Source organism: Erpetoichthys calabaricus, chromosome 8 (assembly GCF_900747795.2).
Source record: "Erpetoichthys calabaricus chromosome 8, fErpCal1.3, whole genome shotgun sequence".
Classification (NCBI taxonomy): domain Eukaryota; kingdom Metazoa; phylum Chordata; class Cladistia; order Polypteriformes; family Polypteridae; genus Erpetoichthys; species Erpetoichthys calabaricus.
In genome coordinates this window covers 188,986,677-189,013,367 of record NC_041401.2, presented here as the reverse complement: position 1 = coordinate 189,013,367, position 26,691 = coordinate 188,986,677, and the positions used below count along the sequence as shown (strand labels likewise).

At 42.0% G+C, this 26,691-nt stretch overlaps 1 protein-coding gene across 1 annotated transcript in view; it reads right to left on the bottom strand.

Moving 5' to 3' along the window:
• Positions 1–8,103: 8,103 nt before the first annotated feature.
• The window catches only part of LOC127529026 (mucin-2-like), a 30,398-nt gene continuing 11,810 nt past the window's right edge, over positions 8,104–26,691 (bottom strand). Inside the window, exons 4-9 of the mRNA XM_051931275.1 lie at positions 26,601–26,691; positions 26,456–26,514; positions 23,313–23,461; positions 17,779–17,881; positions 14,365–14,806; positions 8,104–9,076 (exon numbers count right to left, since the gene is read on the bottom strand). The exon at positions 26,601–26,691 is cut by the window's right edge and continues 19 nt beyond it. Of these exons, the coding sequence (XP_051787235.1) occupies positions 8,993–9,076; positions 14,365–14,806; positions 17,779–17,881; positions 23,313–23,461; positions 26,456–26,514; positions 26,601–26,691 (928 nt within the window). The 3' untranslated portion in view covers positions 8,104–8,992. The remainder of the gene's footprint in view (positions 9,077–14,364; positions 14,807–17,778; positions 17,882–23,312; positions 23,462–26,455; positions 26,515–26,600) is intronic.

Sequence of the window (26,691 nt, the reverse complement as noted above, 5' to 3'; positions counted from 1 at the left end):
GTTTAAAATTACAAATCAAACAATTCAGACTTCTGATTAAAGTGCACATTGCAGACTTTCATTGAAGGGTCTTTACACACATTTCAGTCACACAACAATTTTTCAAAGTGGCCCCTCCATTTCGGAGCATCATAATGTTTGGGACACAGCAATGGCAGGCCTGTTAAAGCTGTCATATTTAGCACTTTGCCACATATCCCAGCATGCAATGATTGCTTGAAGTCTGCCCTTAACTTAATAACTGTCCAGAGTGCATTGCTATAAGAACTCGGCCTACGCACTAATGATTGTTTATACTATATTTTTATAGAGGGTCTACCTTTAGCCAAATGACTGTATAAAGTGCATTTCTACAGGGGATCAGCTTAAATGTCCAATGACTATATCTACTCTCTATATATAAAATCCTAAGCCTAAAAGTGCAACGATTTTCTGCAACGATTTTATGTGACTTTTTATGTCACATTTTTTGTCACGCTTTAAATCGGGCTTATTTTAAAACCTACATATATATGTTTGATATCAATCTTTTCAGAATTTATTGAACGTTTATGTGATGTTGTTAGATTTTCAGATTCTGATTCCGTTTTTAAATTATAAACTAAACTATATCAGGAGATCACATCCCGCAAGACGAGACTATGTGCCAACAGATTTAACCATACCCGGGGCCGGAAATAAAAGACAAAGAGTAGGACAGCTGCTGTACAGGCTTTTAAATGTTTGAAGCAACGCACGAGATTCTGATCACATGGCACGGCAGCAGCAGCAGCCTGCAGCTGATCGAGCAAAGAGGAGGTAAACAAAAACTGTATTTGTTTCCAATTGTATCACCGTTTAAGAGGGGGTGTCTCCTTGGAGTGCGTTCAGCACCCCTCTTCACAACACGAGTGGCAGAGACATGAAGTGGCTGGCAAATAGCGCAGTCCAGGGTGGTTGGCAAGCGAGGTGAACAGGGGGCAAATCTCCTATAAATAATAATTTTTCTTTTGTACATTTACAGATTTTACTAATATTCTGGCCGCAACTGAGGGTTGGGTGCCAAACCCCCTAGTAAATTATATTGAATTTCTACAATGGTGTAGCCTAATAACTGTATGTAGTGCATTTGTTTACGGGCTTATCCTGCGTCCTAATGGCCGTTTAAAGAAAATTTTGATATTTGTTAACTATTCTGAAGAGACATGCAAGTAAGATAATAAGGGCAGGCAGATGACCATATATCATATATTTGTAGAGTAAACAGCAGTCAGGTGATGACTCATTTTACTAATCAAACAAATGAGAACCATTATATTAATTCTCTGGTGATGACCTCATGAGTCAAACGAACAAGAATCATTAGACTGCTTGTCCAGTGATGACTCATTTGCAAATCAAATGAATGAGAATTGTTAGACTGATTCGCAGGTGATAACTCATTCATTCATAACTCATTAGACTGATTCTCAGGTGATGGTTCGTTCGTGAATCAAACGAACAAGAATTGTCAGACTGATTCTCGAGTAGTGACTCATTCATGAATCAAATGAACGAAAATTCAGGTGATGACTCGTTTATGAATCAAATGAACGAGAATCGATAGACTGATTCTCAGTTGATGACTCATTCATTCATAACTCGTTAGACTGATTGTCAGGTGATGGTTCGTTCGTGAATCAAATGTACAAGAATCGTCAGACTGATTCTCAAGTATCGTTCGTGAATTAAATGAACGAAAATTCAGGTGATGATTCGTTTATGAATCATATGAACAAGAATCGTCAGACTGATTCTCGAGTAGTGACTTGTTTGTGAATTAAATGAATGAAAATTTAGGTGATGACTTGTTTATGAATCAAATGAACAAGAATCGATAGACTGATTCTCAGGTGATGACTCATTCATTCATAACTCGTTAGACTGATTGTCAGGCGATGGTTCGTTCATGAATCAAATGTACAAGAATCGTCAGACTGATTCTCAAGTATCATTTGCGAATTAAATGAACGAAAATTCAGGTGATGACTCATTTGCAAATCAAATGAACGAGAATTGTTAGACTGATTCTCAGGTGATAACTCATTCATTCATAACTCGTTAGACTGATTCTCAGGTGATGGTTCATTCGTGAATCAAATGAACAAGAATTGTCAGACTGATTCTCGAGTAGTGACTTGTTTGTGAATTAAATGAATGAAAAATTAGGTGATGACTCGTTTATGAATCAAATGAACGAGAATCGATAAACTGATTCTCAGGTGATGACTCATTCATTCATAACTCGTTAGACTGATTGTCAGGTGATGGTTCGTTCGTGAATCAAATGTACAAGAATCGTCAGACTGATTCTCAAGTATCGTTCGTGAATTAAATGAACGAAAATTCAGGTGATGACTCGTTTATGAATGAAATGAACAAGAATCGTCAGACTGATTCTCGAGTAGTGACTTGTTTGTGAATTAAATGAATGAAAATTTAGGTGATGACTCGTTTATGAATCAAATGAACGAGAATCGATAAACTGATTCTCAGGTGATGACTCATTCATTCATAACTCGTTAGACTGATTGTCAGGTGATGGTTCGTTCGTGAATCAAATGTACAAGAATCGTCAGACTGATTCTCAAGTATCGTTCGTGAATTAAATGAACGAAAATTCAGGTGATGACTCGTTTATGAATGAAATGAACAAGAATCGTCAGACTGATTCTCGAGTAGTGACTTGTTTGTGAATTAAATGAATGAAAATTTAGGTGATGACTCGTTTATGAATCAAATGAACGAGAATCGATAGACTGATTGTCAGGTGATGACTCATTTATTCATAACTCATTAGACTGATTGTCAGGTGATGGTTCGTTCGTGAATCAAATGTACAAGAATCGTCAGACTGATTCTCAAGTATTGTTCGCGAATTAAATGAACAAAAATTCAGGTGATGACTCGTTTATGAATCATATGAACAAGAATCGTCAGACTGATTCTCGAGTAGTGACTTGTTTGTGAATTAAATGAATGAAAATTTAGGTGATGACTCGTTTATGAATCAAATGAACGAGAATCGATAAACTGATTCTCAGGTGATGACTCATTCATTCATAACTCGTTAGACTGATTGTCAGGTGATGGTTCGTTCGTGAATCAAATGTACAAGAATCGTCAGACTGATTCTCAAGTATTGTTCGCGAATTAAATGAACGAAAATTCAGGTGATGACTCGTTTATGAACCATATGAACAAGAATCGTCAGACTGATTCTCGAGTATCGTTCGCGAATAAATTAACAAAAATTCAGGTGATGACTCGTTTATGAATCAAATAAATGAAACAATTATATTGATTCTCTGGTGATGACTTCATGAATCAAGAGATCGAGAATCATTAGACTGATTGTCCAGTGATGACTTGCTTGTGAGTCAAATTAACAAGAATCATTAGACTGATTCTCGAGTAGTGACTCGATCACAAGTCAAACAAACAAGAATCAATAGAGTGATTCTCATGTAATGACTTGTTTATGAATCAAATGAGTGAGAATCGATAGACTGATTCTCAGGTGATGACTCGTTTGCAAATCAAATGAACGAGAATTGTTGTTATATCGATTCTCAGCTAGTGATTAGTTTGCGAATCAAATGAGTGAAGACTCATAATTTAGGTGGTTCTTGCGCATGTGCTTTAAATATTTATCAGCGTATTGATGCTGCGCTTTAGCACTTTTGTTGAGCTCCTCTGAATCAATTCATTCGTGTTCACAAATAGGTTCATATGATTCACTAAAAAGAGTCGTACAGAAATAATGAATCATTCACAAATTGTCGGTCACTACAGTCAACAGTGGTGAGAGGGTAGGGTGTCCTAAAGAGGGGGCTGCAGTATCCAGAAGAGATGGTAACTGTGAGGAACGGTGGTGGCTGGATGAGTAGGTCATTTGTGGTCCGCGAGGTGTATCAGGTTACAGCAGGCGGCATGAGGACCTCCTAAGGGGGAAATACAGTCTTTTTAAATTGTAAACATGCTTATTTATTTGGGATTTGTTTTTGTTAGACACTCGTTATTGAATTTTTTATTGGACTTGTCCACTGTTTTGCACATGTCCGGAAGCACTTTGTTACTTTTGACAAGTAAGTCTCGTTTGGTGGCTCAGTCTTCCTGGTCCACCCTCGGTTCCTGCCTATCAATGCCCCAGATAAAAGAAGACGACCTTGGCTGCAGGTTTGGGGGCTTCACATTCATCGACAGTTCAGGTACTCACAGCAATTCACTATCCAGCACACACCTGTACCCCACTTGGACCTTCACAAATATAAACCTAACTAATCAGACCTGAATAAAAATACTCTTAAAAGAAAAATGATTGATCAATACAGGTGAGGCACAATCAGAGCAGCTCTGGGTTACCAGGCCACAAACAAGAAAAAAGTCCAAACGCATTATTATTCAAAACACAAGTCCAGTGGCACAGCAAAAAGAGAAATGAACAAGTAAGAAAATATACACATGGTGTACCATTCAGACCAAAAATGCTTTGGCAGATCAAGTAAAGTTCTAAGCAGGATGGGGCAGCGTCAGGTCTAGATCTTGTAGCTCTGACCCGCTCGCATCTCACCATTCAAATAACATGGATAACGTTACATGGACGGGCCCAGAAATCCTAACTAGCTCCGCCCATGTCTGTCACTGCCCATCTGATGTCCGTCAGCACCTAACCAAACATCCCTCAGTGAGGACCTTCTGACATCCAGAGACTGAAGAGTGCAAAAAAACTTGGCTGGAATCAAAAAAGTATCACTGGCCAAGGTTTGAACCTCAGAACTATAAAGGGGGAATGCAATATGCCCATCTGAGTTGGGGGCTATCACTGGGGGGCACCCAACATTAAATTGTTCCCAAATCCACAGAACAGAAACAGAAAGTTAATGGCCTGAATTAATTAATCACCATTATAGCATGTTGTGCCTCAGAACAAGAAGTGGACCAGTCAACCCCCCTGAACCCTTAACATGCAATCAGATATAATAATAAATGGCCAGCAGAGCTCCACATACACAGGGGGCACGATGGGACAATCTGAGAGTCTGCTTTCATGCCAAATGTCCATCTCTGCGAAGTCACTGGAATGAGAAATGAGCCTGCAGGCTGAAGTTAATTATAGTCTGGTCAGAACATCTGAGTGTGTGGCATATCAAATTCAACATCAGAGGAAGACAGCGATAAAGTTAAAGAAGGGAAACAAGTGAACCGCTGAAAATCGAGGTCATCTGACCTGTGCAGCAAAACAGAGAGAGCTGGTCAGTCCAAGTGTCCAGTACCATCAGAACATTGGCAGGCAAAGCTTTCCTGCTCATTGTTTATACTTAAAAGACATAGACCGGTGGTGAGCACCGTCAGCCCTGGACGGCCGCAGTGGCCACAATGTTTCTGTTCCGGCTCAGTTGCTTAATTAGAGGCCACTCCATGCCAAAAACAGGTCTTCTTTAATTTCAGGCCTTGTTAGGGTTTCAACTTTGCCATGTCAGATCACTCTTATATCGTAGACTTTTTCCTTTCCAAGGATATCATGAAAAAGATCTGAAGCCTAAAATGGATGAGTGATGTTCAGCCTCTCACTTTTTCTTTTCAGTTTCCTGCCAAGTAAATCATTAAACCAAACAGAGCACAAAGAATCTACACAGGTGTAAATGAAAAGATGGAGGACGGCCGGTCCCTTTGTCATTCACATCTTATTGCTATTAAGCAGCCATTAAAAATGGTGAATGCAGTTGTGTAGGACTAATATAAGCAATTAACGTTGGGGAATTGGAATAAGTGAGACCACTAAAATGAAGCAGAAAAATGTCACTTGAGTAACAAGGACATCATCAGCAATAACTGATTCCACATTAAGAAAGTGGGGTGGAATAAAAACCTGCAGCCACTCCGGCCCTCCAGGACTGACACTGCTTACTCCGATTTAGACCAACTTAAATTTATTTTCTACAATCTAGCACCTTTCATACCTATCTATCTATTATTATATAGTGCCTTTTCTATCTATCTATCTATCTATCTATCTATCTATCTATCTATCTATCTATCTATCTATCTATCTATCTATCTATCTATCTATCTATCATATAGTGCCTTTTCTATCTATCTATCTATTATTATATAGTGCCTTTTCTATCTATCTATCATATAGCGCCTTTTCTATCTATCATATAGCGCCTTTTCTATCTATCTATCTATCTATCTATCTATCTATCTATCTATCTATCTATCTATCTATCTGTCTTTTATATAGTGCCTTACATTTACTTTTATCTATCTATCTATCATATAGTGCCTTTTCTATCTATCTATTATATAGTGACTTTCTATCTATCTATCTATCTATCTATCTATCTATCATATAGTGCCTTTTCTATCTATCTATCTATTACATGTATATAGTGCCTTTCATATCTATCTATCATATACTGCCTTTTCTATCTATCTATCATATAGTGCCTTTTCTATCTATCTATCTATTACATGTATATAGTGCCTTTCATATCTATCATATAGTGCCTTTTCTATCTATCTATCATATAGTGCCTTTTCTATCTATCTATCTATCTATCTATCTATCTATCTATCTATCTATCTATCTATCATATAGTGCCTATCATATTTATCTATCTATCATATAGTGCCTTTTCTATCTATCTATCTATCTATCTATCTATCTATCTATCTATCTATCTATCTATCTATCTATCTATCTATCTATCTATCTTTTATATAGTGCCTTACATTTACTTTTATCTATCTATCCATCATATAGTGCCTGTCATATCTATCATATAGTGCCTTTTCTATCTGTCTATCTATCTATCTATCTATTACATGTATATTGTGCCTTTCATATCTATCATATAGTGCCTTTTCTATCTATTATATAGTGCCTTTCTATCTATCTATCTATCTATCTATCTATCTATCTATCTATCTATCTATCTATCTATCTATCTATCTATTATATAGCACCTGTCATATCTATCATATAGTGTCTTTTCTATCTATCTATCTATCTATCTATCTATCTATCTATCTATCTATCTATCTATCTATCTATCTATCTATCTATCTGAGAGTGCTTGCCAAATCTATCTATCTATCTATCTATCTATCTATCTATCTATCTATCTATCTATCTATCATATTGTGCCTTTCCTATCTATCTATCTATGTAGATATCTATCTAAATAGTCTGTACTATTTATATGTATGTATCTATAATTTCATTTATTAAAGTAATTGTCTATTATACAGCACCTTTCTTTTCTACCTAGCTAATCACATATATAGTGCCTATCATATCGATTTATCTATTATGCAATGCCTTTTGTATAGTTTATATGTAATTTTATATTAGATAGTACCTTTCTTTTCCATCTGTCTCATCTTTTACAGTCACACTATATTATATAATTTTTATATAATTGTCTTTTGCATATATCTTTGTAGCGGTGTCTTATGTAGCATCTATCTATGTTATAGTGTCTTATCTGCCTGTTATGTACAGTAGTGTCTTTCATATCTCTCTATGGTTTTTCTTTTTCATTTCAGTAGCACACACAGAGTTTGTTCATAGGAGACCTCAGTCCGTCAGACTGGTTTGTGCCGAGCAAACAACGATGTAATCTTACACGGGAATGACTTGTTTTATATTCTTTGTAGCCTACTTTAGACTCTTAAATGTATTTTTCATTGCAGTGATTTGTGTTTTGGTGTACAGTTTAAAACATAAGAATCGAAATAACCTTTTTCCGTGAATATTGCAAAGTTTATGAAAAATATTAAAAGAAAACCAAAACCAGTTCCCAGCGATCCCGCCGAGCAGTGACGTTCAGCAGATCCTCCGTATCCTGGATCGCAAAATCGAAGCGCAGTGTTTGACTTGTAGGTTGGTTTTGAGTGCCCTCTGCTGGACATTCGTGAGGTGACATTCAGTTAAAATCGGAGGAGTTTGTGTGGTCAAACAAAACTCTTCAGACATAAATTAGGAAAAGTCTTTAAACCAGGAGATAGAATCAAAATTCAAGTGCAGGAAAAACAGTGCAAATGCTTTTATTAATTGAGTTATATACAATAAATACATTTTTATTTAGCCCTCCCCCCATCATTTAATGTCACACTTTATTGTCCAAGTGCTTTTTGATTTTTCTGTGTGCACAGAAGTGTCCTCAGGTCTCTGCCTGTTGTTACCTTAATGGAGTTGCATTAAAAAGAATGAAGCAGCGGCAGCTGCAGATCTTCAAGGTAGGAAAGGGCTCCTGGATACGTCATCCACCTTTGTCATGGCGCACATCCGACACATACATGCACAGATCATGACAGACAGAACCTTCATTGGCGTGAGACTGTCGGCCTGCACTGGCACCTGGTCCTGGCTTTTGAACCACAGCTGTGATCTTCTACAGTGGTCTAGTTTTTCTCCCACAGACTTGCTGGTTGCTTTATCTGGTTGCTTTAACTGGTGACTCTAACGGACCCAGTCTGACTGTGGGTGTGTGTGCGTGAGGGTGCCCAGTTATGAATGGACGCTTCATCCTGAGCTGCCCACAAATCAGCCCAATAGGCTCAGACCCAACCATGAATGAATTTACTTTTTTACAACTACATACACTTTCAATGACAGGTCCACAAAAGAAATACAAACATCCCATAATCAATATCATCTGTTTACTTTTTCTCCATTTTGGTTATAATATATGCATTTGTTTTTACTATTGTTCGTGTATTTAATTTCCCTATTTCACACTTAATTCCGTCTTTTCGTTAGCAGACGTTTTCTCTTTAATAAATAATCAAAACAACATGGCCGCTATAAGACCACCCTTAAAGATTAATTCCTCCATACTCCAAGCGCTATAGTATGCAATATGTCAGTATTTATAAATATATATATACAGTATACACCAAACACGTCATATTGTATTTTCAAAATTCTTCCAAAGCCTGACCGTTAGCATCAATCACCCCGACATTAGTATTTCATGTGTCCGTTGTATCTGTAGTTCATTGGGGGCGGGTAGCCCCTGTTGATGTAATTCATCTCTATCCCGGGACCCTGCAATGACAAAAATTGATGAAGATGTAAAAAGACAGCTTTAAATCTAGTCTTGTTTTGACGTTTTGTTGTTAAAGCAAATTCCTGTACATTTCATCGTTTTAAACGTCCTCACTCTCCACTGCAGGGTATTGTTCTTTATGTGCGTTCGCCATGTCTGTCTGTCTGTCTGTCTGCATGAAACAACTCGGCTCCCGGTAGACCGATTTTTGTCACATTTCTTCTTCAAGGAAATTGGTCGTGAAAGTTCCCTGTTTGTTCTGACATCTCGAATTGAGCGTCGTCGCTGTACACGTTTTTGAGATTTCAGACTCTCCCACTGGTCAATAGTGACGTGTGAACCCCCTCTGACTGGTCCCCTAGAAGCAGTCTCTCCCCCAGTCCATCTGTTAGATGACCACCTTGCCTGAGCTAGGAACTTAGCACCATCCTGGCTGGGTTGCACTTTCACTTATGTAGTCCATCCATTATGGCTTCCTGGCCAGGTTGGGTATTCTTCCTCATCCCAGACGATATGCCTGTCCATCCATTATGGCATCTACACCGTAATCTCGGATAACCAGGAAGTGCACGGCACTGAGCTTTACACAGTCGTGTCAATGACGTCACGCGTTGCTTATTCCAAGTCACCTCTTGACTACAGAAATGTTCACTCAAATTTTGCCCACAGTAAACAATAATGGGGTGGTGCAGTGGGTAGCGCTGCTGCCTTGCATTTAGGAGACCCGGGTTTGCTTCCCGGGTCCTCCCTGCGTGGAGTTTGCATGTTCTCCCCGTGTCTGCGTGGGTTTCCTCCCACAGTCCAAAGACATGCAGGTTAGGTGGATTGGTGATTCTAAATTGTCCCTAGTGTGTGTGTGCCCTGCGGTGGGTTGGCGCCCTGCCCGAGGTTTGTTTCCTGCCTTGCACCCTGTGTTGGCTGGGATTGGTTCCAGCAGACCCCCGTGACCCTGTAGTTAGGATATAGCAGGTTGGACAGTGGATAGATGGATAAACAATAGTGCCATTGCATAAAGTCCAAAACGATTTTCAGTATTATTAAGTGAAAACAAAAGTTATCATTTTTTTTTCTACATAGTTAAATATCCCAAATAGGAGTAACACTAACACTGAAAAATGTAAAAGACCCTCAAAAAATACAAATTTCAAACTTGTTTCCTGCCTTGCACCCTGTGCTTGCTGGGATTGGCTCCAGCAGATCCCCGTGAGCCTGTAGTTAGGATACAGCCGGTTGGATAATGGATGGATGATCATACCGCTTCTACCCTTCATGCTGATTTTTGTTGACGTCCCCCTTAAAGGTGTTAATGAAGGCCTCCCTGCTTTTGGTCTTTCCTCACGTCTTGGTCTAACTCCAGTCCTGGAGGGCCACAGTGGCTGCAGGTTTTCATTCTAACCATCTTCTTCATTAGTTTTTGCTGCTAATTAACTTCTTTTGCCTTTGTTTTAATTAACTTGACTCAAACCCCTTAGTTCTTTCCATCCATCCATCCATCCATTTTCCAACCCGCTGAATCCGAACACAGGGTCACGGGGGTCTACTGGAGCCAATCCCAGCCAACACAGGGTACAAGGCAGGAACCAATCCTGGGCAGGGTGCCAACCCACTGCAGCCTTCGTTCTTTCTTTTTCCTTAATGAGGAGCCAAACAATAATGAGACACAAGACAAGCTGCCACATCACCAGCTAACCACAGTATCTGAACATAAAGAGAGGTGAAGGTCTCAGTAAGGCTGATCTCCGAGGTCACCAAAACATCTTGATGGTGTTCTTAGAAAAAAAAAAAATCAACAGTTTTGGAAATGTCTGCTGTTGCGGAATGAGAGCAGCAACAAGTCATGGAACTAAGCAATTGGTTTAATTAACAGCAAGAATCGGCTTCTCATTATGGAACCGGTTGGAGTGAAACTGGCAGGAGTTTGAAGCCCCAGTTTAGCTGGTCATCTGTTGGCTCGTTTCACATCTCATTTCTGTTTGGCTGTCATTTATTGAAGAAGTGAATCAATTCAGAGGGCTGAATCCTTAAAAACAGGGCTATTAAAATGAAGGGAAAAGGAGTTAATTAGCAGCCAAAAATGGTCACTGATTAGGAAAAAGGGTCAGAATGAAAACCAGCAGCCACTGCGGCAAACCAGGCCTGGAGTTTGACACCCATGGTCTAAGGCACGGGTGTCGAAACTCCAGTCCTGAAGGGCCGCAGTGGCTGCAGGTTTTCATTCTGACCATCTTCTTCATTAGTGACCATTTTTGGCTGCTAATTAAATTCTTTTTCTTTAGTTTTAATTAACTTGTCTCAGGCCCCTTAGTTGTCTCTTTTTCCTTAATTAGCAGCCAAACGATAATGAGACACGAAACAAGCCACCCAGGGCCGGATTTATATGAAAAGAGGCCCTAGGCTATTCTACTTATGAGGCCCTTTCACCTTCCATTTTTAAGTTTGTAAATTACATGAGAGATAATAAAATTTTGCTAACAATTTGAATGTAGGCCCCTCTTGATCTTGAGGCCCTAGGCTGAAGCCTAGTTAGCCTATAGGAAAATCCGGCCCTGAAGCCACCACATGACCAGCTCGCCTCTGTCCATCACACAATATCTTAATACATAATTCGCCAGTCTCCTCATTCACTCACTCACTCACTCACGTCTGTCCGAAGCCGAATGCACTGTCACCTTCTGCGCACGTCGCCTTCTGCGCATGTCGCCTTCTGCGCATGTCCGAAGCCGAATGTGCAGTGGCTTTCTGCGCAGCTGCCCGAAACACCTTACGAAACCGACATCGTGGCAGGCGGCGGATTTACGGCCGCGAAAATTTAAAGAGAAAGGCGACTTCGATTAAAGCTCTAGAGGCCCGAAAGGCGATTTCGACTACAGCTCGAGGCCTAATTACGCATTCATACCGACATCGCGGCAGGCGGCGGATTCACGGCCGCGAAAATTCAAAGAGAAAGGCGACTTCGATTAAAGCTCTAGAGGCCTGAAAGGCGATTTCGACTACAGCTCGAGGCCTAATTACGCATTCATACCGACATCGCGGCAGGCGGCGGATTCACGGCCGCGAAAATTCAAAGAGAAAGGCAACTTCGATTAAAGCTCTAGAGGCCTGAAAGGCGATTTCGACTACAGCTCAAGGCCTAATTACGCATTCATACCGACATCGTGGCAGGCGGCGGATTTACGGCCGCGAAAATTCAGAAAGAAAGGCGACTTCGATTAAAGCTCTAGAGGCCTGAAAGGCGATTTCGACTACAGCTCGAGGCCTAATTACGCATTCATACCGACATCGCGGCAGGCGGCGGATTTACGGCCGTGAAAATTCAAAGAGAAAGGCGACTTCGATTAAAGCTCTAGAGGCCTGAAAGGCGATTTCGACTACAGCTCCAGGCCTAATTACGCATTCATACTGACATTGCGGCAGGCGGCGGATTCACGGCCGCGAAAATTCAAAGAGAAAGGCGACTTCGATTAAAGCTCTAGAGGCCTGAAAGGCGATTTCGACTACAGCTCGAGGCCTAATTACGCATTCATACCGACATCGTGGCAGGCAGCGGATTCATGGCCGCGAAAATTCAAAGAGAAAGGCGACTTCGATTAAAGCTCTAGAGGCCTGAAAGGCGATTTCGACTACAGCTCGAGGCCTAATTACGCATTCATACCGACATCGCGGCAGGCAGCGGATTCATGGCCGCGAAAATTCAAAGAGAAAGGCGACTTCGATTAAAGCTCTAGAGGCCTGAAAGGCGATTTCGACTACAGCTCGAGGCCTAATTACGCATTCATACCGACATCGCGGCAGGCGGCGGATTCACGGCCGCGAAAATTCAAAGAGAAAGGCGACTTCGATTAAAGCTCTAGAGGCCTGAAAGGCGATTTCGACTACAGCTCCAGGCCTAATTACGCATTCATACCGACATCGCGGCAGGCAGCGGATTCATGGCCGCGAAAATTCAAAGAGAAAGGCGACTTCGATTAAAGCTCTAGAGGCCTGAAAGGCGATTTCGACTACAACTCGAGGCCTAATTACGCATTCATTCAATACACCTATATCAGGTTTGTGGTGCTTATACTTATTACTATTCCACTCGTGCCCGTTTCATCTTACGTTGTCGAAACGGGCTCTTTGTCTAGTCTGAAAATAAAGAAAGGTGGAGGTCTCAGTAAGGTTGATCTCCGAGGTCACCCAAACTTTTTAACGGTGTTCTTAGGAAAAAACAGAAAATCAACAGTTTTGGAAATATCTGCTGTGGTGGAATGAGAGCAGCAACAAGCTGTGGAATTAAATAACGAGTTTAATGAACAGCAAGAATTGGCTTCTCATTAAGAAACTGGTTGGAGTTTGACGTTTCAGTTTAGCTCGCCATCTTTTGGCTCATTTCACATCTCATTTCTGTTTGGCTGTCATTTAATTAAGAAACGAATCAATTCAGAGGTCTGAATCCTTAAAAACAGGGCCATTAAAATGAAGGGAAAGGAAGTTATTTAGCAGTGAATCCTGGTCACTGATTAGTAAAAGGGTTAGAATGAAAACCTGCAGCAGCCACTGTGGCCCTCCAGGCCTGGTCTAAAGCACTGGTCTCAAACTCCAGTCCTGGAGGAGCACCGTGGCTGCAGGTTTTCATTCTAACCCTTTCCTTAATGAGTGTCCTGTATTTGCTGCTAATTAACTTCTTTTCAATTTATTTTCATTGACTTGCTCTTGAAGACTCAGACCCCTGAATTGTTTCTTTTTCCTTAATTAGCAGCCAAACGATAATGAGATACAAAATGAGCCAAAACAACTGGTGGCCATCATACAATATCTGAAAATAAAGAAAGATGAAGGTCTCGGGAATGTTGATCTGCTCAGGTCCCCAGCGCTCTTAGAAAAGAGAAAATCGAAATGTCTGCTATTGTACAATGAGAGCAGCATCAAGCCACTGGAATTAAAGAATGGGTTTAATTAACAACGAGACTCTGCGCCTCATTAAGCAACTGGTTGGAGTGAAATTGGTTGGAGTTTGAGGCCCTGACTTAGCTGGTCTTCTGTCGGCTCACACACTTCACATTTCATTTTCTGTTTGGGTGCCATTTAAGGAAAGAAATAAAGCAATTCAGAGGAACAAATCTTAAAAAAACAAGTCAATTAAAATGAAAGGAAAAGGAGTTAATTAGCAGCAAAAATGAGTCACCAATTAGGAAAAAGGTTACAATGAAAACCTGCAGCCACTGCGGCCCTCCAGGATGGGAGTTTGAGACCATTTATAAATAAATTACTCTTATATTTAGTTAAAGAACTTCTGCAAGTTTCTTACCGAGTTCTTATTGTATTCAAGGTAATCCCTTTGTGGAAGGTATTGGTTGCCATTAGACGTCTTATTGTTCTGATAGCCAGGAGCCATCACAGGCCCTTTGGAAACCTGGACCCGTGGGAATGCATAAGGGTTTGCCGTTTCTCTAGAATTCATTGCGTTCTTTGGTTGGCCCATGTTGTTCGTGTTTCTGAAATTTGAAAATTCCACCCCGTCGTCATCATCGTCATCATCATCTTCATTGAACCTCTTAGGATTTGAAGCTTTGTAGACGTAAGGATTAGGGCTGATGACGCTGTTGGTCGCCGACTTGACGGAAGGCGTCTCGCTGTTTAAGCTCATCATGGGATTCTGAAAACCAAAATTGCCGTTGGCTTGGAATGTCTTCTTTTGTAAACTTTTCTCTTCCTCCTCCTCCTCATTATCATCATCATCTTTTTTGTTTCTGAAAAAGAGAAAATAAAAAGCATGAAATCACTAGGGTTGTTCATCAAGCTAGGTTTCCACTTCACTCATTTTTTTTTTTTTGATGTGCTGGTAGCACAGGGTCTACAAAGGAACTGAGTAAGGACCACTTGGAGGTTTCATTGTCTGCTTTTGAGATGTCACCAAGGTCATTCCAGCTGTATCTGTTGGATACTCTTAATTCTAGGCATTTAGTTCAAAGGATTAATGGTGTCTCTATTATCTAGTGGGAGTGATCAAGGACTTTGTGTCCTCTGGCGTCAGGACCAGGCTTTGGTTTCCATCTCAGTTCATCTTGTTGGTCCTTCCTTTCATCATCCATTTCTGGTCAACCCTATTAGAATTCTTTTCATGTCCCGAGTGTACCGACTTGGAGAAAGACAGTAGCGTCTTTAATGGAAACGACGTGGGATACGCATCATCAACAAGTAAGTCAAAGTCAAATAATCCTGTTTTATTCGACAAAGTAAAAACGTTACCCGGAAATCACAAATGACAACAAAAGATGGAAAAACCTGGAAGTCACAGACAAAACATTTTTTTTTTTTTTTGACACGCAAGATCTTTCCGGATCTTTTCCAATTTCGGATACTCTAGGAATTATCCAGGGTGGGCAACCTTAAAACCGTTGAGGTCACAAGCGATGCACATTCTGGAAAATTCTGGGAGACAACCAAGACAAAAGTCCTGAAATGGCAGAGCTCTCCGAGAATTTATCGGTTTAAGCGAAATCAAAAACGAAATGTAAAAATCGTAATCCTTGTCTTCAAACACTACGAGAGTTCCCATATGAATTGAATGACGCTGAGTGTCTGGTAACAATGGCGCATGTCAAGGTCAGCTGACATTAGGTGCTCGTAGTCGACACGCCAAATGCAGAAGATATGGGCAGATGAGCAACTTTGATGAGGACCAAATCGTTGTGGCCAGACGACTGTTGTCTCCATCCATTGACTTGTGCTTTTCATGGAGTGGCTTGTGTGTGTGGGTTTGACCGCCATACTGACTCATCACAAGGTTAGGAGCAGGCACTAATACAGTGCATTGCCGCACCCACTACATGACAAACCAACTCAGGATCCCAGATTAGGACCCGAGTGCAGCCATGCAACGGGTGACACCTCAGCACCACACTAGTTCAGATGGAATGGAACAGTGGGAGGTTTTTTAATGGTGGCTGGAGTGCCAATCCTACCACCGACCCCCAAGTTTTCCCTGTAGGTTGGTGGGCCTACATGCAGATTAACGTCATACCCAGGACGGAGCAATTGCAGGTGAAGGGTCTTGCTCAAGGGTCCCTTTTGGCATTTAGAGGGTTCGAACTGGCAACTTTCCGATTGCCAGTGCCTCAGAGCCACCACTCCGCCTCATCACAAGCTGACTGGAATTCCATGTTCCAGTATTTCACAAACTGCTGAGCTACTGGGATTGTGTCACACACAACCATCTCTAGGTTAGATAGATACGTTTCACTGCTCATCCAAGTAGCTTCTAATCTTAAGAAGCTGCTTGGATGAGCAGTGAAACATTTCTATCTAACATGGAAGAAGTCCAGTTGCCATGACTCAACCTCCAGATAATTTCACCTGGATGACTGAGAATCTTCACAGACAACCATCTCTAGGGTTTACAGAGAATGGTCATAGTAGTACAAGGGTGTTGTACTGTGTTAGCCATTACGGATGTGGTGAGACGTTAAGCAAAATAACACTTTTTATTGGCTAACTAGAAAGATTACAATATGCAAGCTTTCAAGGCAACATGTAATTGGTTACAACTTGCCTGAAGAAGGGGCCTGAGGTGCCTCCAAAGCTTGCATATTGTAATCTTTCTAGTTAGCCAATAAAATGTATCATTTTGCTTAACTTCTCACCATAGAGAATGGTCGGAAAAAGGGAAAATATCCAGTGAGCACCAGTTCTCTGGGTGAAAATGCCTTGTTGATGCCAGAGGTTTGAGGAGAATGGCCAGAATGATCTGAGATGCTAGAAAGGAAATAGTAACTCACATAACTGAAGTGTGCAGAAGAGCATCTCTGAACACACAACACGTCAAACCTTGAAGCAGGTGGGCCACAGCAGCAGGAGACCACACTGGGTGACACTCCTGTCAGCTGACAACAGGCAACTGAGGCTACAACTTATCAAAACTGGACAATGGAAGATTGGAAAAACGTTGCCTGGTCTGACGAGACTTGATTTCTGCTGTGACATTCAGATGGTAGGCTCAGAATTTGGTGTCAGCAACATGAAAGCAGGGATCCATCCTGCCTTGTATCAACAGTTCAGGCTGCTGGTGGTGATATAATGGTGTGGTGAGATATTTTCTTGGTACACCTTGTGCCCCTTAGTACCAACTGAGCACTTAGTACAACAACCGACCTGAGAATTGTTGACCATGTCTATTCCTTTATGACTGCCATCTTCTGATGGCCACTTCCAGCAGGATAACACGCCACGTCACAAAGCTCAGATCACCTCAAATTGGTTTCTTGAACATGATAAGGAGTTCACAGGACTCAAATGGCATCCACAGCCACCAGATCTCAATCAGATCAAAGTAGAGCACCTTTGGGATGTGGTGGAACGGGAGATTCACATTGTGGATGTGCAGCTGACAAATCTGCAGCAACTGTGTGATGCTATCATTTCAATATGGAACAAAATCCCTGAGGAATGTTTCCAGCACCTTATTGAATCAACGCCATGAAGAATTAGGGCAGTTCTGAAGGTAAAAGGGGGTCCAACCTGGTAGTAGTGAGATGTACCTAATAAAGTGGTCAGTGAGTGTATACAACACCACATTCTTTAAACACAACAGCTTAGGGCTTCTTGCATTATGCAGGAAAGGAATTAAATAAGAAGTACACAACTGTCTAAATTGTGCCTTCCGGTCACAGACATACAATGTGAGGTGTATTAGAAATAAACTAGATGAATGTAAATCCAGTACCTTACAATCACGACAGCAAGACCAATGACCAGAGAGATTATAAGGACTCCTCCAACGACGCTCACTGCAATCAGTGGGATGAACAGAGCATCTGGAACTGCAACTTAAAAATTCAAACAGTTCAATATTAATACGCTGAAGTCATGTTACACTTACAGGAATAAAATGAGCCACCTGCCAGGACCAGATGAAACGACCAGCCACACACGGAGATGGGTCATGGGGGTCTATTTTAACTTTTAACTGCTTCATTTATTCAGTTTTATGTATGGGTGGTGTGATGCTGTCAAACAGCTCTGGCGACCTGGGTTCAAATTCTAGCACGGTGGTGTCTTCATGTTCTCTCTGTCTCTGTGTTGCTCTTCCTCAGCTGCAGCTTTTCATAAAGATCTGACAGTTTAGACTGACTGAAAACTTGAAATTTGCCTGGAGGGCATCTGTTGGCATTCACTGCATCAGACAGACACCCCTCCAGGTCTCAGATCTCATCTCATCTCAGGACGCTCACATCAATAAACACCTACTGCATGTCACCAGTGATGATCTAATGACATTTTTTAAATGGATATTTCCTTTTTTTTTTGTTTGACCTTGTAGTGGAGATATGGGTTTTAATGAAATTCCCTTTTTTAGTCAAACACGCCAGTCTGTTCCAATTGAGGGTATCTTCAGGGTGATGTCCACTTGCCACCAAAACCTCTTTCAGGCGGTCCAGCCTTTCGTTTCTTCATTTGCTCCTCTGACTAAGGTGAAGGACCATCTTTGCCATTGTTTGCTTGCTGCTACGAACTTCATGACCTTAAAAGAATCGAGGGTGGGCTCCACACATCTTTTCAATGATAAGCTTCACTTCACATGATTCTTCACACATTGTTGTTTCACGATGTGGTCCAGCCTTGTTAGGCTAAGAGTCCAGCAGGGCATTTCCATCTCCACGGCATGGAGGGCTTGCTCATGCTTTGTGGTTTCCCTTCCATTCAAGGCAACTGGGTGGGTGACACTTTTATAGATTTTCACCTTCAGGTAGATCGGTATCCTCTTTAGGTTATGCCAACTTATTTTTTGTTTGTAAATGTTTAATTAAGTGGGGTTGATTATGTGATTGGCGTCGTGGTGGCGCAGTGGTAACCCTGCTGCCTCACAGTAAGGACACCAGGGTTTGTGTCCTGAATCCAGAGCCAGTCAATTCATTAGGTGGCCGCCTAGGGCATGGTCATCTGAAGGGTGCTATTCATGAAAGTTCAAGGGTGTGCGCAACGGGCACCAAGGGAGGCCTTGCCCTCTTGGTTGATGAACTCTAATGATGTTGCATTGGCTGCCATTTATGAACCTAAAAGTGTGCACACACCATACATGCATGGTATATGCACAAAGGGGTCTCATTTGTGCTATTGGAGGGGTGTGCATTCTGGACACCAAGTTGGGATCACCACTCCTCCACACAGGTCATCTTCTTCTTTTTCTTTGGGCTGCTTCCGCTAGGGATCACCACAACGGATCATCTTGTTCCATCTCTTCCTGTCCTCGTCATTTTGCTCTGTCACTCCCATCACCTGCATGTCCTCTCTCACCACATCCATAAACCTTCTCTTAGGCCTTCCTCTTTTCCTTTTCCCTGGCAGCTCTATCCTTAACATCCGTCTCCCAATATACCCAGCATCTCTCCTCAGCACATGTCCAAACCAACGTAATCTTGCCTCTCTGACTTTGTCTCCCAAACTAAGCTGACCCTCTAATGTCCTCATTTCTAATCCTGTCCATCCTCGTCACACCCAATGCAAATCTTATCATCTATAACTCTGCCACCTCCAGCTCTGTCTCCTGTGCCACCGTCTCCAGCCCATATAACAAGCTGGTCTCACTACCGTCCTGTAGACCTTTCCTTTCACCGTCTGTCACAAAACACTCCTGACACTCTTCTCCATCCACTCCACCCTGCCTGCACTCTCTTCATCACCTCTCTTCCACAATCCCCATTACTCTGTACTTGAAATCTAATAATACCAACTACCCACTATGGACAACACAGGCCGACGTCCCTCAACCTAACCTAGGGCTCCAAAAGGGCTTCAATCAGCACTACCCAGGTCTTCCCTGCATGGAGTTTGCATGATGTCTGAATGTGTTTAATCTCAAAGTCCAAAGACCTGCAGGTTAGGCAGATTTGTGACACTTGGTGTGTGTCTGGTGTGTGTGTTCGTTCTGCAATGAACTAGCATATTATCCATAGTTTGTTCCTGCATTGTGCTCTGTGCTGGATACAATTGGCTCCAGCACCCCTTACAGCCCTGGTCTGGATTAAACCTAATTTGGGATTCCGTGAACAACCACTCATCCTCAACAATAAGAGTCAGACCACCTTTGGTGAATCACACCACATGGCCATTGTGCCGTAATGGAGGCTCCCTCACCCTCACAATGCAGGTAATGTGCCTCATTCGGGACTCCATGACCAACCACTCATTCGACACAAAGTCAAACCAGCGGTACCCAAGGATTCTCTAGAGAGACATAGTACTAAAAGACTCCAGTATGTTTAACTCATCGACATAATTTTAGCAATTTCTGAAATATTGAGGGCAGCAGGGTGGAGCAGTGGTAGCACTGCTGACCCGCAGTAAGGAAGATCTGGGATTGCATCCTGGGTCTTCCCTGTGTGGAGTTTGCATGTTTTCCCCATGTCTGTGTAGGTTTCATCCCACTGTCCAAAGACATGCAGGTCAGGTGGATTGAGGTTACCAAACTGGCCACAGGGTGTGGTTGGTGTGTGCGCGTGTGTGTGTTTTTGCCCTGCGATGGCCTGGCACCCTGTCCAGGGTATGTTCCTGCTTTGTGCTCTATACTGGATGTGATTGGCTCTAGCACCCCTTACGACACTGATCTGGATTAAGCGGGTAACAAAATGACATGACATGATTACGTGATTGTATTATGATTTAAATTTATTTTGTCATGGATACCACACATACAAGCCGACAAATAAGTCAATAACATTCAGTTCTATGGATATGTAGCTTTTAAAAAACAATCTCATTCTACCGAAATGGTGGTCTGCTTTGCCCAACTGGCAGACTATTAGGATCTGCTGTTACCCACATGCCAGTCTGACATGCAGTTCCATTTTTTGATGGCGTGGGGTAATTATACTCATAAGCCCCCTTCCGCGCAGCTACTGTGCCACTATTGGGACAGATCAATACATTGTTCATCACCAACACAGTCTATTAAAAAGAATGGTTCATAGGGTCGATACTGTCCCACGTAAATCGTAGATATTGTCATGTATGTGCGGCTAGGGATCACCTGTCAGGTTTGACCAAGGTATGCAATACCACTCCTGGGCAAGAAGGGGCGCTGTCACTAATGGTATAGTCATCTTTTCCCACAGGTCAGAGAATCTGCCCAGTGAGGGCCCCCAGACCCGACCGTGATGCTCAGAGGAAGCCCCGCCCCTTCCTGTCCAGACACGCCCCATTCCTTCCAGTCCAGACGTCCCAGAACGTGGCGTCTCATTCGTGCTCTTGATTCAGTGGAAGATGGACACCCATGTGAGATCCAAATGATAACTTTAAGGGCGAAGGACTGTGGCTGATTTTCTGGTCCGCGTCTTTTTGCCCAGAGGGGGCTGGGTGGTCTCATGGTCTGGAACCCCTGCAGATTTTTTTTTTTTCTCCAGCCGTCTGGAGTTTTTTTGTTTTTTCTGTCCTCCCTGGCCATCGGACCTTACTCTTATTCTATGTTAATTAGTGTTGTCTTTATTTTAACTCTTACTTTTTTCTTTTCTTCATCATGTAAAGCACTTTGAGATCCATTAATTGTATGAAAATGTGCTATAGAAATAAATATTGTTGTTGTTTTTCTTTGTGTATTCGCGTGCCATTTTGCTTTTCATAATCAGGCAATTAAACAACAAGGTTACCAGAGTGGCACCCCAACAATTCTTGCTGTCTCACAATGGTTCCCTACTGCTGGTCACAATACTTAATGTCACCTTTAATAAAACTCCAAAAATGTGTAATTAAAGAAGAATAAAAACTCACTTTTGTCGTTGGATTCAATTTTTTCACATTTTTTCTGTAAAGGATCCTGCTTGTAATAATTGGGTTTGCATTTACACATAACAAACACATCTTCCTGAACACACGTGGATGTTTCTTCATCACAGTTATAAGCAGCACAGGGTTTTACCGCTGGTTTGGATTAGAAGAATAAAAATGACAGTTATTTTCTTAATTTGAAACATCATCTGAGACTCATTCAATTCATTTAGTTTGCTATTATTTATGAGCATGAATTACTTAGAGGATCATACAGAAGTTTGTTAGTCCTGATGCCTCACAGCACCCCAGGAGTCTGGGTTCAGTAGCTGATGGCAGTTTTTGGGTGGTATGGTGGCACCGCAGTTAGTGCTGTTAGTGTCTGTTTGAAATTTGCATGTTTTCTCTGTGTGTTTGGGTTGTTTTGGCATGGAGTGGTGCGCACAAATCATGACCCATCCCAGTTCGGACAGCCCGCCATGCCTAGATTAGAAAAGCCCTCAGACGCAGCACCTTTGCATTGTGAGCTAACAGGAGAACTCCAATGACTAGGCATCCATGGACTACCGCTAAACACAGCAAGTGGAGTGCTTCCTGGTGACATCAGCTGACTTCTCCATCAGTTGGCCAACCAACTTTTCCACAGCACCACCACTCCACTTCACCCATCCAGTGTGCAAATCGTGACGACTACGCCAAATGCTTTGTCATGGAATCAGTTTGGACAGTTGCACCACGGTAACTGTGACCTCTGGGCATCTGGAATACAGAGGATCTCAGGGGGAGGTTGTTGGCAGTGAGAACTAACAGACACTAGCAGGGAATGCTGGGAATTGTAGTCCAGTAACAGAGTCCTGCTGGGATCTGTGGGTGCATCAAGAGGGAGCTGCAGTGAGATACACTCCTTATTATTGGGAACTTTCGTATGACCTGGAAGTGCTTCAAATAGGCACAAGCCCTGGCACCAGAAGTACTCCTGGGTCCTCAATAAAAGGGATCACGCTTCCTTGTCCAGGCGAATCGGAGCTGGGAGGAAGACAGGCAACAGTTGAATGGAGGAGAGCAGTGCAGTAGAGAAAGGAGAGGAGAGGAGATGAAAAAAGAGAAGAAACAACTTGTTTTGTGCTCATGTTTATGAGGTATTTGAAATAAACACCCTTGGTTTGGACCCGGGACTGTGTTGGTGTTTTGGGGTTTGGGGCTCTGTGGTGCCCTCCACACCACATATGTTAACAACGGAAAAATATTTCATGGGATGTGTTTCTAGAAGGTGCCATCTTTATATGGCCATAAACACCAAAGAGACAGTTTTACAGACAAGACAAATGCATTCATTTAATTAAAAAGTCGACCAGGAAGCACGAAATTGAGCGTAGTGTTACCGGCTTTCTTGAACGTCTGCAACTTACTGTAGGCTTTGTTTGAGGAAAATCAGATTTTAACTGCAATATAAAAAATAAAAATAAACCTAGGCAACAAAAGCAACAAGGCACTTACCTTCTACACTTATGTTTCCATTTGAGGATATAGCATCGTTCAGGATTTTAAGAACTGTAGTGCTGTCCACAGTTGTGTTTTTTAAAAATACGTTAATGAAATCAGCTTCGACATTTCTGACCGCTCTTTTGATTTTTGATGTTTGAAACCTAAAAGAAAAATTGAATAAGTTTAGTACAGGATACCGTTGTGTTTTATGTAAATCAGACAGCAGACGTTCACAGTAGTTAGAGCAGTGATTCCCAACGTGGGGCGCACACCCCACTGCGGGGCAATTTGAGAATTTAGGTACGTTAAACAATTTATAAAATGAAAAAACAGAAATTCATTGTTAAAAATGATAGAAAAAAATAAACAATCTTTATTTTTATTTTTTACAGAGATGTTTATATATTTAAATAAACATAGAAGGGATGGTGAAGAACCCTTTAATTTATGATTTTACAACCGGCTTGGGTTTTTCTACTTAGAAATTGATTTTACCATTAAAATAATATGAATTGTAACAATGATTATAAAATTTTGCAATATAACAAAAACATAAAATGATCAAAATATTAAAGAAAAGGCTGTCATTAAAGTTATTTTATGTTTATGAATATCATGTCTTTTATTCTGCAGTGGGTTGGCACCCTGCCCGGGATTGGTTCCTGCCTTGCGCCCTGTGTTGGCTGGGATTGGCTTCAGCAGACCCCCGTGACCCTGTAGTTAGGATTCAGCGGGTTGGAAAATGGGTGGATGGATGGATGTCTTTTATTATATGTTTTCAAAACTGTATTTTCATATTACTTCATATTATTTTTTTTAACAATTTCTTAGTGATTTCTTTGTCAGTACTTCAACTATCCTTTCCCTCTTTTGCTTCCATGTCCTTTGGAAGCTTGTTTAGACCAAATTAATGACATAAAGGGCTTCCTCCATGTGAATAGGAGTTCCCTTTTTGAATAAGTAATAATAAGAATAAGGTGGGGCGGCACGGTGGCGCAGTGGTAGCGCTGCTACCTCGCAGTTAGGAGACCTGGGTTCGCTTCCCGGGTCCTCCCTGCGTGGAGTTTGTATGTTCTCCCCATGTCTGCTTGGGTTTCCTCCCACAGTCCAAAGACATGCAGGTTAAGTGGATTGGTGATTCCAAATTGGCCCTAGTGTGTGCTTGGTGTGTGTGTGTGTCCTGTAGTGGGTTGGCACCCTGCCCAGGATTGGTTCCTGCCTTGTGCCCTGTGTTGGCTCCAGCAGACCCCCGTGACCCTGTGTTCGGATTCAGCGGGCTGGAAAATGGATGGATGGATGGATAAGGTGTATGTTACAGTGGGGGACATCATGATTTTAGAGAGGCCTAGGAGGGGCATGGCCAAAAAAGGTTGGGAACCACTGAGTTTGTTTCCACGGGGTTTGTTTCCTGCCCTGCGCCCTGTGCTGGCTGGGATTGGCTCCAGCAGACCCCCTTGACCCTGTAGTTAGGATATAGCGGGTTGGATAATGGATGGTTGGATGGATGGGTTTGTCCAATTCATGGCAACGGGGACCTGAACATGTTATGGATGCACTGGGTAGAAGGCAGGCCCAGCAGTCCACGAGAGGGTCCATTCACACCTACACATGGTCAAATTGGAATTGCAAATTAAACTCATGGGTTTTGGACTCAAAGATGCTCCATACAGGCAATGATCATTTACAAGACACTGAATTCAACCTTCAGACCCTCCTTACCACCCTCTCTGACCTTTTACACTCAGATGGTTGGAGTCATACCTCTCAGGCAGATCCCACCATGTGTCCTAGAGAGAGGAGAGCTGTCAAAGTTGTATCAAGCAAGCACAGGGGTCCTCCAGGGATTGGTGGCAGGTCCTCTCCTCTTCAATCTATACACCTCGTCACTAGGCCCTATCATCCAGTCCCCTGGTCTCTCATATTAATTCTGTGCTAATGATTTGCAGCTGTACCCATTGTTCTTTACAGATCCAAACGGTCTCAACTAGAATCTCGGCACATCTCACTGAAATCGCAACCTGGATGAAGGAACACCATCTCTAGCACCAACCTGGCAAAGATGGACCTCCTTGTTATCCCAGGCGGTTGATCTATTCAAAACCCTAACTCTGTTCAGCTCGACTCTATATCACTAACACCCACCAAGTCAGTATGCAATCTTGGAATGGTGATAAATGACTAGCTATCCACCACGGACCACGTTGCAGCTGTCTCTGGTTCTTGTGGATTCACTCTCTATGGCCTCTGCAAGATCAGACCATATCTGACAGGGCATGCAGCACACCTCCATGTCCAGGCTGTAGTTGTGTCACATCTGGACTACTGTGAATCTCTTCTGGCAGGAGTACTTGCATGTGCTACCAAGCAACTGCAGAAGATTCAAAATGTGGTGACACGTCTCATGGGACATTATGCTTAGACTATATAATGTGTTTGTGAGACCACATCTGGAGTACCGTGTGAAGTTCTGGTCACTACACTACAAAAAAAAGACATAGCAGCACTTGAAGCTGCGCAGAGGAGAGCATCCAGGTGCCTCCCAAGACTTAAGAACATGTCCTACTCCAACAGGCACAGAGAACTAAACATGTTTAGTTTCAAGCAGAGGGGACTGCATTGGGACCTCATATTCTTGCTCAATACCCTCAAAGGCATCGATAAAGGAGATCCAGCAGAATTCTTTCAATTTAACGGTGAATGATGTACTTGAGGACCCCACCGAATATTAAGGGGATGAGCATTTAAAACTGAAGCCAGGAATGACAAGTGGAGTAAAGTGCTGAGGCATGGAGTTGAAGTTCACAACCTTTAAGAAGGATCTGGAGAAGATATGGGGACAGCTTTGCTATTAGCTAAAAATGAGCCTGATGGACCGAATGGGCTCCTATCATTTCTCAAATTTGTTGTGTTCTTGCTGCATGTTCTTATTTTCAAGACAGGCACGTGTCACTCCCCTATACATATCCTCATAAAGAGCTTTGCATTCTCTTTAAGAGGATACGTCCAAAATTCTTTTCAAATTGGGATGGCGTGGGTTTGCGTATACGTGACTTGAGTGCGTGCTTCAATGAAGGCATCTCATCCAGGTTGGGTTCTTGACCCTGCCAGGATCTTCTAACAGAATATGCATATCTGGAAAATTTCAAACTTCTCACTTTATGTTCGTCACAATGGTTTCCTTGTAGCTCGTTTCATTTCTGAAAGCCTCTTCACACTGTAAAGTGGAAAAAGAATTAAAAATTAGCCAAACGGTGAATGATGAAGTCAGCTATAAAGCACAAAATCAAAACGTTCACTTACCAAGTGGGTGATCTTGGTATAGAAGTCTTTATAACATGGAAGCATTTTATTACTAAAATCACATGCCTCATCTGGAACTTTCTGGACAAAT